At 35.4% G+C, this 13,153-nt stretch overlaps 1 protein-coding gene across 2 annotated transcripts in view; it reads right to left on the reverse strand.

Moving 5' to 3' along the window:
• The window catches only part of MYBL1 (MYB proto-oncogene like 1), a 31,200-nt gene extending 18,402 nt beyond the window's left edge, over positions 1-12,798 (reverse strand). For both annotated transcript variants that reach the window (XM_016206424.2, XM_016206423.2), the window contains exons 1-5: positions 12,620-12,798; positions 4,137-4,242; positions 3,524-3,595; positions 1,585-1,677; positions 415-635 (exon numbers count right to left, since the gene is read on the reverse strand). In XM_016206424.2, coding sequence (XP_016061910.2) covers positions 415-635; positions 1,585-1,677; positions 3,524-3,595; positions 4,137-4,242; positions 12,620-12,639 — 512 coding nt within the window. In that variant the 5' untranslated portion in view covers positions 12,640-12,798. The remainder of the gene's footprint in view (positions 1-414; positions 636-1,584; positions 1,678-3,523; positions 3,596-4,136; positions 4,243-12,619) is intronic.
• Between the last annotated feature and the right edge of the window lie 355 nt (positions 12,799-13,153).

Raw genomic sequence — 13,153 nt, forward strand, 5'->3', positions numbered from 1 at the left:
GCACTTTCATAGCAGTTTATCTCAGCCAGTATATTTGTTATTTGCTGTGCTTATGCATAGAAACCAATACAAAAGAAATCTCTTTGATTTAGATTCCATTCCAACCAAGTTTGTACAAAGGTCTACCTGACTAGCACTGATATATAAACATAAATTGGGGAGTGCAGTAAATGTTCATAATCCAAAGGTCTTATCATGTTATTGCACAAATTACTACTATAAAATACTCATTAAAAAGTAATTATATCTCTTACCACAGATATATTATAAATAGTCCCAAACGGTTGCTTGTTTCATACAGTCTAAATTTTAATTATAAATAAAAGTCATGGGGTACTTGCAAATATATTTAATAGTAACATAATAAAGATCAAGTTTAAGTACAGAAAAATTTATATACATTTATATAAGCACCTTCCAGGAAGTAGTTTGGCAATTTCTGCCCAACGATTTCCCAACCGCTTATGTGCTTCATAAATGATCCTGTCCTCCTCTTCTGTCCAGGAAGATTTCTTTACCTCGGGATTCAGATGATTATGCCATCTTTCTCTACATTGCTTGCCTATTCTTCCTTTTAAATGTTTTGCAATTAAAGACCATCTTTTTGGGCCATATTTCTGAACTAATTCAATGACCTAAGAAACAGAAAAACAAAGTTTTAAAAAGCATTACTCATGAATACTTTTTTTAAAAAAATGCATTAAATCCAAGCCACAACTACAACTTAAAAAAACAATTTTACCAATAAATACTGTTTCAGTATTTGCCAAGTTCAAAAATTGATCCCAAACTTATCTAAAATACATGGTGCTAATTAAAGTGACTTGCAATTGTTTTCATCCAAGTCATTTAGAATAGCTGTAAAAATGTTGAGAATTCTATTGGTTTTTAAATCATCCAACCCTTTGGAAACATGATGCTTTGATATCGATCTTATTTGGGGGCTTATTAAAGGTCAAAAGGGAAAGCTGGGAATGACTTCCTTATATATAATGTTACCAAATAAAATAAAATTAAATTGTTTTTAAAATGTTAACTCAATTTTCAAAAGAAACTACAGTGGTACCTCAGTTTTCGAACATCTCCACTGACAAACATTTTGGGTTATGAATGCCGGAAACCCAGAAGTAAATGCTTCGGTTTTCGAGCATGCCTCGGAAGTCGAACATGCCACATGGCTTCCACTGAGGGCAAGATCCTGAGGCCCGTCGGCTGTTGATCCCTCGATTTTCCAACATTTCAGAACTCAAACAGTCTTCCGGAACAGATTACATTTGAAAACCGAGGTGCCACTGTATACCCTAAATGTTATACTAACCTAAACTCTAAACAAGGTGCTAAGCTGATAGTATATTTTACTTCCACAAACCAAACTCTCCAAAAGAAAATACTATATATACTTGGTTTGACTCAATTCATTAAAAACTACATTTCAAGACAACTTACAATTCTTACGTAAGCAGCACCCAGAGAACAAAATCAAAGTGATTTAAATGTATACTTTATGTGTCAAAACAATGTACTATGAAGAAAAAAGGCTAACCTACTTACACAGTGAAAAAAGAAAGAATATGAACATATTACCCTCTGATCTTCTTCTTTAGTCCAGGGACCCTTTATCAATTCTGGATTTAAAACTTTCTGCCATCGATGCTGACACTGAAAATCAGAACGATTCTGAAAGAATTTAGATGATTTTGTTATTGGACAACTTTCTTCCAGAGAACAAATCAGCCCAAACTTATGTCTCACAACCTTAAAAACAAAGTCTTCATGAATAATGTATTCAACAGCATTCTTTAACTATGTAATATTTATTTTACATGCCTGTGTCCCAATTCTTTTTTTGATCAAAATAGTGGCAGGGCTTAGACTACAAATAAAACCAAAACATACCTGAAATTAAAGTATTTGTCTCTACACTATGCCTTATAAAACAGCAAGCAGCAAAGCTATAAGACAAATACTGCCCGTAAGAAATGTATGTAAGGTTGAGAAATAAAACTATACGAAGCAGATAAAAGAACTCAAACAGCACAGCAGTCTGGATTCACACAGTACAGTAGTACATAACTCTACAGACTTAAAAAAAACCTAAAGGCATTGCTAGACTACTGCATGGTACTTGAAGGATGTTTATAAATAATGACCCCCACGTTATCACGAAAAAATTAAACATATCTATATAGGAGATGTGAATTATATATCAGTTAAATTATTTAAGTGTTGAAGCTTACAAGAAAAATGAATTTACCATGGTAAGAAAACCTTATATAGAAACATCTCAAACTCTAAAAATGATTAATAATAAATGAAGCCCTATTTTAGTCAATTCATGACCTAGTAACTACTACGTATTATGATGATAACAATAACGAGAGTAAATTTTCATTAGTGATTCACAATTTACAAAGACATTAGTTAATATACACAATTATAGATAATTTAGAAGTATATAGAGTGATAGATACAAATACTTTGTTTACCAATAGCTCTGTCTTTGTGCCTACTGGACTTCAAATTATTTTTATTCAAATTGAGCTTCATTTTTTACTTCTGTACATCAACGCTGATCCCTTTAAGGCTATCACTTTCTTCAAAATAATCAAGTTGTTCTTGTATGTTCTTGTAGCATTTCTCTGTTCACATCATTTGCTGTTATATCATTGAAGTTAAACTGATAAAACTAACATAAATAACTTTCCTGATTCAGCTTCCATTTATTGAACATCTGCTAAATGTCTGGAACTGTGCCAAACATCCTATATGTTATTTCTAATTCTCACAAAAATACTACAAAACTTACTGTAGATAAGAAAGCTGAAAATCAAAGAAAATTTTTCTAAGCTAGTAGAGTTGACATTTGAACACAATTTAGACTGACTCAAAAACTTATGCTCTTTCCACGATTTGGTCTCAGTTTTCAGGTTATATTAAAAGGCATCATAACAATATAAAAAGAGCATAGGTAACAGTTTCTGAAAACCAAAGTAGTCATTACAGAAGTTAAAGTATGAATATTCTGCTTCACTACCTATAGTGCAGTGAGGAGTAAATAAAAGTATAAAATTATAAAATTACATGTTAATAAACAGTATGTAAATAATAGTATGGTGAAGAGTAAGTATAATTTTTTTAAATCAGTTAACACTTTAAAATATAAGCATATCATGACAAACTTTTCAACAGACTTTTCTGACTTTATTAGTTATCAAATATTTCAATATATTTAACTTCTCTCAAAATGTTTTAACATTTATCAGCAAATATTTATAAAGCGCTACCCAAACTTAGTATCACTTTTGTTTTAGATTAGTAATCTTTTTAGGTCTGTGGATAAGCTAATTACTAGAAAATCAGACTTTCTAAGCCATTGGCAACTACAGGAGGACCAGAATAAGAGATGTTTTTAGGAAAGGAAACCTAAATCTAAAATAATATGCACACATTTTTTAAAAAACAGCAAAATTAACTCAATTTCCTAAATCATCCATTATATATAGAAATATAATGTTTCACTTACCTGAAGATGACTAGCAATTAGAGTCCAATCATCAGTTCCATGTTGTTCAACCAACTTCTTTAACTTATCATCCTATTAAAACAGGTACGAATATCAGAAAGCTTCCCCCACCCTAGTCCTCTATCTCTGAAAACAGATAATTCTCCAATTCTTTCATTCACATCTGGTAGCCATCTTTATTTTATTTTTTTATTTATTATTATTATTTTTAAAACATATCTTTATTGATTTCAGAGAGAGAAAAGGAGGGGGAGAGAGAGATAGAAACATAAATGATGGGAGTCATTGACAGAGCCCGCAACCTGGGCATGTGCCCTGACTGGGAATCGAACCCCGATCGCCTGGATCCTAGGTCGATGCTCAACCGCTGAGCCCCACCTGGCCGGGCTGGTAGCCTTTTTTAGGACTAAGGCCACTATAATACAAGGTCTCCCATTTACTCTACTGTTTCTGTCAGTCTCAACAATCCACTATTCATATCTTGGTTGAAGAAAAATACTGTGCAAGTGAGCTGATGGATCACTTTTCCCATGTTTTGTTTGTAAACACTTTTCCTACCTGTGATAGGACTAATAAACACATGCATGAGATCAGTAAGCCCGCGGATAGTCACCTCATCTCGCGTCCACTTCACCCTGTTCCAGAGCTTCTTCAGCCCCTTCTGCTGCGGGACTTCATAATCGTGGTCGGCGTACTGAAGGTCATCATCCTCATCCTCACTGCAGCACAATTGTGAAGGGAAGAGCTGTATTTAAACTGGCCAAGCAATCACTGAACAGGTATTACTGAAGAAGCCACTCTGACCAAAAGGCATGTATCCAATAAGAAAATTCAAAGTATAAAATAACTTAAGAGACTCACTACTGGAGAGGAGCTACACGAGATGAGGGTGGATATGCCACTAGGGTCCAAGTAGCAAACTTTATGTCATGCTAAGGAGTCTGACCCTTATTCTTTATTTGACCTTTATCTTAAAGAGTTAAAGGACTTTAAGGAGTAAAAGATAAATATCTTGTGTTTCAGGTAAGTCATTGGCAGGAGTGTGGAGAAATGAAGGAAGGAAGACCAACTAGTAATCTTTAACAATAACCCAAGTAAAAAATTATTTGTGTTCTGACAACAGTAATGGTAAAATACAAAACACAACCAGTTAAAAGACACAATGGAAGTAATCCATTAATGATACCAATAACGAAAGTTAAAATATGTAGAAATAACCTGAATGTACAAGATCAAAGTATAGTAAACAACAAAACACTATTGTGAGACACAAGAGACTTGAACAAATGGAAAAACATCCAGACCACATTCTTGGGTAGGAAAACAGTATTCTAGATGTCCATTTTCCCTACATTACATCAAAATATGCTGTAGAGAAACAATAAATAAAACACAATGGCAATGGCACATAAACAGATACACAGATCAATGGAACAGAACATTCAGAACAAAACTCATTTGGGAATTTGGTAAATTATAACAGCAACATATCAAATCAGTAGAATAAAGATGGACTTTTCAATAAATGGTAAGACATTGGGTAGCTATTTTCTAAAAATAAAGATCAAGTCCTAGTTTAAAATAAAAAATTCAGATGAAGCAAATATTTTACATTTTAAAAATGAAACCATAGTAGTACTATAATAGGGTAGAATTCTATTTTTTATATTATTGAGAAGAAGAGATCTAAATGTGACGAAAATCAAGAAACCATTAAAGAACAAACTGACTACAGTAATGACAATGGCAATAGAAAGAAGCACATGAAACAGATATTTAGCAGATAGAAACAAAAAGATTTTACAACTAATGGATATGAGAAACATAGGAAAAGGAGGGATCAAGAATGACTCCAAAATTTCTGGCTGTGGGAGCATAAATAGAGCTATTCACTGAGATAAGGAATAGAGAAGGAAAACTGAAGGGAATGGGGAGAGTAAGCAGTTTTGGACTATCTGATTTCAAGGCACTAAAGAACTACACGAGAAATATACAGGTAGATATATACAGTATACAGATATATACTGTCCAAAGAAATGTAATGCAAGCCACATATATAATTTCCTAGCAGCCACATTAAAAAAAACAGGTGAAATTAATTTTAATAAATATTATTTACCCAATATTTAAAAATTATCATTTCAACATGTAATCAACATAATCATGAAATGTTTTACATTCCTTTTTTTTCTTTCTAACACCTTCAAAATCTGGTGTGTATTTTATAGTTACAGCGCATCACAATTCAGACTAGCCACATTTCAAGAGCTCAATAGCCTCACGTGGCTAGTAGCTCTGCTACTGTGCAGAGCAGATCTAGAAGACAACTGACACATGGGTCTTCTGCTCAGGTAAGAAGTCTAGGGTAGACACACAGTTTTGGCAATCACCAGCATACAGAGAAAAATTAAATCCATGAGAGCAAGAAGCCGCAGAAAGTAGGGCAGGGCTTTATGATAAACTGGATTAGAGAACTTTGAGTAGCCAGGGCACTAAAGTCATCAGCATCTGAAAATAACATAAGTTAACATTTATTTAAACTTCCTAAGTACCAGACATTGTGGTAGTCTATAAAATTTCTGTCCTTAAACCCCACAACAACTTTAAGAGGGGATTATTATTATTATTATTCCCATTTTACAGAATAGGAAATTTAGAAAAGTAACTTCTTACTCACAGTTACACCAAATATAGCATGGCTGAACTCCAAAACTCACTACCTAACTAAATATATCATACTGCAAAAATAGGCAAGAGGATACCAAAAAGCTGGAACATACAAAGACAAACCTCAAATACATTTTGAAATCTAAGCAAAGTTCTAGTTTTAACTTAACTACTCACTTTGTATCCATGAACATATTGGCCTCTCAGGGCTTTAGTTTACCTGTTTGTAAAATGAAGATAATACCACCTACCTTATGGTGCCACTTTAAGGATAAATGAAAAAAACGTATAAATACCTTATATAGCATATGGCATAGAGAGGTGGCTCAATATTATTATTACGTGCATAGGCTGGTTGACTAACAATATTCAGAATTATTTTGCTTTACTAGATTCAACTTTACAAAACTTCAGATTTCAAATAGCAAAAGCTTGATGACGTGTGTGTGTGTGTGTGTGTGTGTGTATACACACTTAAGAATATGTAGATAGTTTCTAATATTACATATAGTTTCAATCTTACAAAACTGAAAAATAAAGGCCTATGTTTAATATATACTATCTACAAATCCTTTGTAGGAACTTCTCATTTCCCTTGATTTGTCAATTCCACAGAGCCAAAATTCTTCATATCTGACCAAGCAAGACACCAAGATCCCCCATTCCCCTATGTTCAACACATTTCAATATTCCAATGCTCTCTCCCTAAAGCCAATGTCTATTTGTATCAATAATCTGCCAGTCCTACTTCCATAGATGCTTGTTTTGTTAAACTATGCTGAAAATAAAAACACAGATTTAAGTAAAGAAAATACCTGCTTTTGCAGCCATCTTCAGCTATCAGAAATATCACCTGATTAACCAAGATTACAAATTGTTAATTGGAGATGGTTCAGGATCCAATGACTTCATAAATTTCTAAGGCGGCTACTAAATCAGGTAAAACACCATACTGAAGCTTTCTGTCCAATGTATTTGTATTCATAGCATCTACCCCTCCTTCTTAATGCCCATAACACTTGCCAACTTTCCCAATCAAATAGTAAGCTCAGGAGTGCAAAGACCGCATCTAATATGCTCACCTCTCAGCACCAAGCTTAGTACCTGACATTTAAACATGTATGTGTAAAATTAATGAATGAGCTTCCTTGCTCTTTTACCTCTTCCAAGTGCTTGGGATTCCAAAATTACCTCACATGTGGATATGAAAAAGAAACCTTTTTTTTTTTTTAACAAATGAAAATACCTCCAGGAGGTGAAAGGCATTCCCATTTGTTAAAAGGATTTTCAAAATCCAAATGCACCTCCAAGTGGTAGAACATAAAAAGCAGAACCTGCTGAAACAAACATTAAAAAAATATATTCAGTACAGAAGGGTTTCTTTGGGGTGCCTACTACTGTTGCCAAACCTTCCCTAGGACTGTCCCCAGCAACATTACCACTTCCTGCCATCCCAAACAACCTCAGCTGTGCTTTTCACAGGTTTCCCTCTTCTTCCCTCCCTCAGATGCCAACAGCTGCCACACAGCATTTTGAGACTGCTTTAAAATTTAGGTTATTTATAAATCAAAACAATTTTCACTCGGCTGGGCTTGGCTCAGCGGCTGAGCAGCGACCTAGGATCCAGGCAATGGGGTTCGATTCCCGGTCAGGGCACATGCCCAGGTTGCGGGCTCGATCCCCAGTCGGGGGTGTGCAGAAGGCAGCCGATCAATGACTCTCTCATTACTGATGTTTCTATCTCTCTCTCTCTCTCCTTTCCTCTCTCTGAAATCAATAAAGATTTTATTTTTTTTTTTAATTTCAATTTCGGGACTTACCATATAAATTTTGAGTATTCACACAAAAAACTACATCATATCTAATCTGTACAAAATTCACCTTAAGGTTCTTATCAAAATATTTTAAATTAAGGATATGAGCCTAAAAATATTACTTGTGTCCAAAGAGTAATTTTCCTGAAACTTGTTCATTTTAACTTTAAAATTCTCCCTTATTTTTAACCATGTACTTGGTCTGTGAGAAATTTCTATTTCTACATGAGGTTTCATTCTCTGTTTTGCATCAGCGTGGTCATCAGTTTCAGGAGGAGTTATATAGCTCAGTCAGTGTTCAGGAAGCTGGGTTTTTGAGTGGGTGAGAGAGGATTTAAGTAGAATTCTTAGAATCATCTACCACTGGGACTTTCCTAGAGTCTATCTACCTAGCTACTTCTTAGTTTTAGCATTAAGTTATTTCTATATTGTTTAAATGATTGTTGAAAAGATGATTTAACTGTTAAATAAAAAGTGTGACAGAAAAAGATCCTAGAAACTTAATATCACAACAGAAAGATGGCTGAGAATGCCAACAAGTTGCCAAGAAAAAATGGAAAGAATAAAGCCCCATAAGAAACTTCGCCAATATTCCAATTTCAACATTTAACAATGAAAAAGTTCCATTGCTTAATAATCTGCTCTATTTTTCTGATTTTTACAACATCTTTTAGCATTTCTGTATTGTAGCAATCAATGCTGGTAAGATGTAATAAATAAAATCAACTTCCTACTGTGTAAATGAACCATTCTAACCTAGGATGACTAATCTAGAAGACAGCAGCAAAAAAAAAAAAAAAAGTGAAATTATTTCTGCCATCACAAAGTAAAAATAGAAGAGGAATTTGGCCTCAGAATTTTCATCCAGGCTTTGTTTTCCAGAATCATTCTGTCAATTTTAGTTTTCGAGTCAAAGAAAATATTTCTGCCATAACTGTTAATACATTACAAGTACTATATTCAAATGGAAAGGATTTTGTCGATTATGAATGAACAAAATGATTAGGGTGATTATGAAACAGCAAACTGGAGCACACACATTAAAAAAAAAAACTTTAACTCATTAAGCAAGGAAAATGGTTAAGAGTAACTTCACACTGGGGTGTAAGCTAACAGGATGTGACAGTCATTTGTGAAATAATACACAAACTATTCACACTTGACAATATTAAGATAAAACTTTCTGGAGAAGTTCAATTTTATATGCCACCAATTATACCATCTAAAGAAAGTAAAATGAGGCAGCCAAAGGAAAACTTTGAGACTTTTAAAAAATTTACTTTCATTTGAAAACAAACTACTGGTTTGAAATTGGAGAAATATCAGTAGTTTTACAAAATTTGCTGTTATAAAATCACTTCAACTTGATCATATTTTAAATCACAAACTGCATCAAATCTGAAATTTTTATCATAATCAAAAAATACATCTTTATTATACTGTCTTGACAGGATAACAGTGCATTTTCTTTTAAGTCCAATTGAACTCAAGGTATGAAAATTTACCAGGTTAATTTAATATAGTGAAATCAGGCCACCCAGTGGTAAATATGATGTACTGCATACATAAATATGTTTCTTCCCACATCTTGACTGCTAACTATAGTGAGACAAATTTGACTTTATTTGACCATTATTAATAGCAATACTGAAGTAAATACTTAAGAGAGTTCTACCTAGCTATCCATAAATAAACACAATGTGAGAATATTTCTATTTTATTCCATTAGTGTGTACTTTTACATGAGAAAAGATTTTCAAAAGGGTTCAAAATAGGATATATATTCAATTAGAAGTTACCTACAGACCATAAGATTCAAACCCCCAATAATAACAGATAAACAACTGGGATACAGAGTTTACTTGCTTCCCCAAAACAACATTACTAGTTAATGAAAAAGCTGATTTTAAAAATCAGTTTTCTTATTTCACTATTCTTTCACCCATAACACCCATTTTCCTGGGGACAATGTAGTAAAACCACTTTCTACACACACGTGTACGCAACTCAAAACCATCTTCCAATTCAAGAACTGGCTTTTATCTTCTCAGTTTAGTGTAGTCACAGGTCATCTCAAGTGTAAATAAGCCTTTTTGCTTCTAAATGACATTTTTTAAAGTTTATTTTTAAGGGTAGAACTGGTTTTAAAAACTAAAATTAATTACTTAATACACAAGTATGTTTAAAAATCAAATATGTGTTAATAACAGATATGCCAATTTTAGTACTGCCTACAAATTGTCATTAAAATCCCCAGTGAGATTTAGAACTATTTAAAGTCACAATACTAAATGAGCCTTTTCTTTTATGTATATATAGATATAGCTATCTTAAAGATCAAAGGACGCAACATCCTTCAGCTGTTTCACACCTGAGGTAACAGCGTTTTACTCTTTTTCCAGATCATACAAAAAAAGTGTATTACAGGATTTATGCCTATAGTCTTATGCAAAACTTTTATACAGCAAAGTATAATTTTCACTCAAGGCTTAAATGGTTGTCTAGTGAAGACATTAAAAGTGACTGAATTGTTTCCTTTCTCTTTCAATTATAAATTGAGTTCATATTTAATATTAGGTTCATATTTAATATTAAGATATTTAGCCAAAAGACATGAGACTAGACTTTACCCAATGATTAGATTATTTCCCCTTCAAAACATTTCATATTCTATTATCTTCTAAGATAAATAAGTCACATTTCCATATATAAGAAATATAATTTAGAACACTAAACATTCAAGTATGAAGACCCTAAGAAAATACAACATTCAAAGATAATTTCTCACCACATCCTCTACCTGAATACTGCCATAGGGAGTGCAACTTCACTCCACTGTATTTAAGTGCTCCAGACTTGACTCCTTAAATCATTCTATAATATATATTTCAATTAATTTATACAGCAAACAAGGAATAAAAGTCAACAGTATAATTAATGTTTAGATCTCAAAACTCACAGTATTATCAATAAAAGAAAACTTATACAGGCAAATTAATCATTAAGTCATTTCTTCTTTCTTAAGTCTATTATTATGAAGCATACACAAATTAGGAAACAAACAGTAGATAACACCAAGTGTTATAGTCTCTTGCTATTTTGCTTAATGAAGTTATTTTATTTTTAAAATTTTGTATATTCAAAAGAAAGGGCCTAAACCAGTACCTCAGTAATTATAATTACAGGAACTCTTAATATCTATCTTTTCTGAAATTTAATTGAGTCCTTGACATTCTAGAGCAGCGATTCTCACCTGGGTGATTTTGCCTCCCAACAGACATTTGGTAATGTCTGGAGATCTTTGATTTTTCAGGACTGGAAGAAGTATGTGTTACTGGCATCTACTGTTTTTAGTTTTTTAGGGATGTTGCTAAACATCCTACAAAACACAGGTCAGGCCCCACCCCCCAAGAATTATTTGATACAAAATATCAACAGTGCCAAGGTTGAAAACCGTGTTGTAAAAATGTGGGTTTACATGTGTGTGTGCACACATTTGTTCCACCTCAAGAGTTTGATCTATGCTATAGTTGCTACAAACAAATAAGCAAGGAATTAACTGTATTTTATGTTGCTTTCTGCAAAAACATACTACATTAGCAGATGCTTAATAAATAAAGCAACAAATATTATGTGTATCATATATAACAATCTTCAATAAATGAATCCTGATACTAAATTTCAGCTTAAGACACATCTCTAGTGAAGACTTTGAGGTTGTGGATCTAGAAATAAAACCATTTGGAAATTGTGCCAAACATCTTTTCAGGTTTATTAATAACACAATGAAAAGACAACCTAGTTTTTTGTTTTCTAAGTGGTTACTACACATTTAGGAGTAGCTACTATTGTGACATATATATAAAAATCAGACCCATACATTTATCCTAGCAAGTTAAAAAAAAAAAAAAAAGTGCCTTACATCTATGCAAATTTAGGTAAGTCAGAGCCAAATGTGCACACTCAAAATATTAAGTGAATCAAACACATTGTTTTATTTTAAGATCAAGGTACTGGTAGTAACAGTGTGACATCTTCTCAAAAGAAAATATCAAACATATATACATAAAGCTGAGAACATGAGTATGGTAAATACAAAAAACATCAAAAAGATCCTCTCTCAACTATTCCTCAGCAGATTTTCCCAACCTTTCAGGAAGCATGGATGGCAGAGGGGTCCCCGCCCAGGTTTAGCACAGAGTTCCTATTTTAAGTGGTAGTGATTCAGAGAAAAAGTCCCTCTAAACACCATTTTCAAGTCATCCTGGCAGGACACTGCCACTTTTCCCAGCGTAGCGTATTTCCCGCAGCGCACAGACTTACCTGGCAAGAAATTCCCAACCAAGAAGTGGCTGTGAGAGATTATGGGGAGAATCAACTCGAAGGAGCAACCTGGGCATCTGTTACTCACTTTCTGGGTCTTAAACACACTGGTCCCCAACTCCGCACACGTCCCAGCTGCGCTCCGGCCAGCCGGGCCGAGGCTGCTGTGAAGCAGCGGGAAGGAAAACCTCTGCCCCGGCCGGGGAGGGCCTGGTGGGGAAGCAGCGGGAAAAGAAAAAGAATCTGGGCCGAGACTATGCCCACAGGCCTGGGCCAAAGGGATGTCACCCACCTGCGCGACCTCTTCGCCATCCTTCAAGTACCGCATAGGCGCGGGCTGGGCGGGGACGCAGTTCAGCCTCCTCCAGCCTCAGGCGAATGCTCCTTTCCCCCGACCCTCCTGCCGATTCCCTGGCTCCCTCTCCCAGGCCACCGAGTGCGGGACGCACGTCCCCCGCGGGGCAGGACGAAGGGGCGGACAGAGATCCGCCCCCGGCCCGCAGCGCCGCACCTAGCCCCGGCCCGGCCCGGTCAGGGATGCCCCCAACATGTCAGCAGGCGCGCTCCCGCCCTCCGCCGGCCCCTCCCGCCTCCTCTCGGCCTCCTCGCCGCGGGCGCCGACCCCCGCCCTCTCCCCGCAGCAAGCAGCTCTGCAGGGCTCGCAGGCTCCTGCAAGGTTTTGTCCCCACCGCCGAATCTCGCGCCCAGCCTCCCTCAGGAGCCGCCGTTTGAATCTGCGCACGCGGCCCCGAACCTCATTGGTCGTGGAGGCCGCACGCGAGGACGGGGGCGGGGCGGGAAGAGCGCGCGCCACTGGGGGCGGGGC

Source organism: Miniopterus natalensis, chromosome 16 (genome assembly GCF_054644295.1).
Source record: "Miniopterus natalensis isolate mMinNat1 chromosome 16, mMinNat1.hap1, whole genome shotgun sequence".
Taxonomy (NCBI): domain Eukaryota; kingdom Metazoa; phylum Chordata; class Mammalia; order Chiroptera; family Miniopteridae; genus Miniopterus; species Miniopterus natalensis.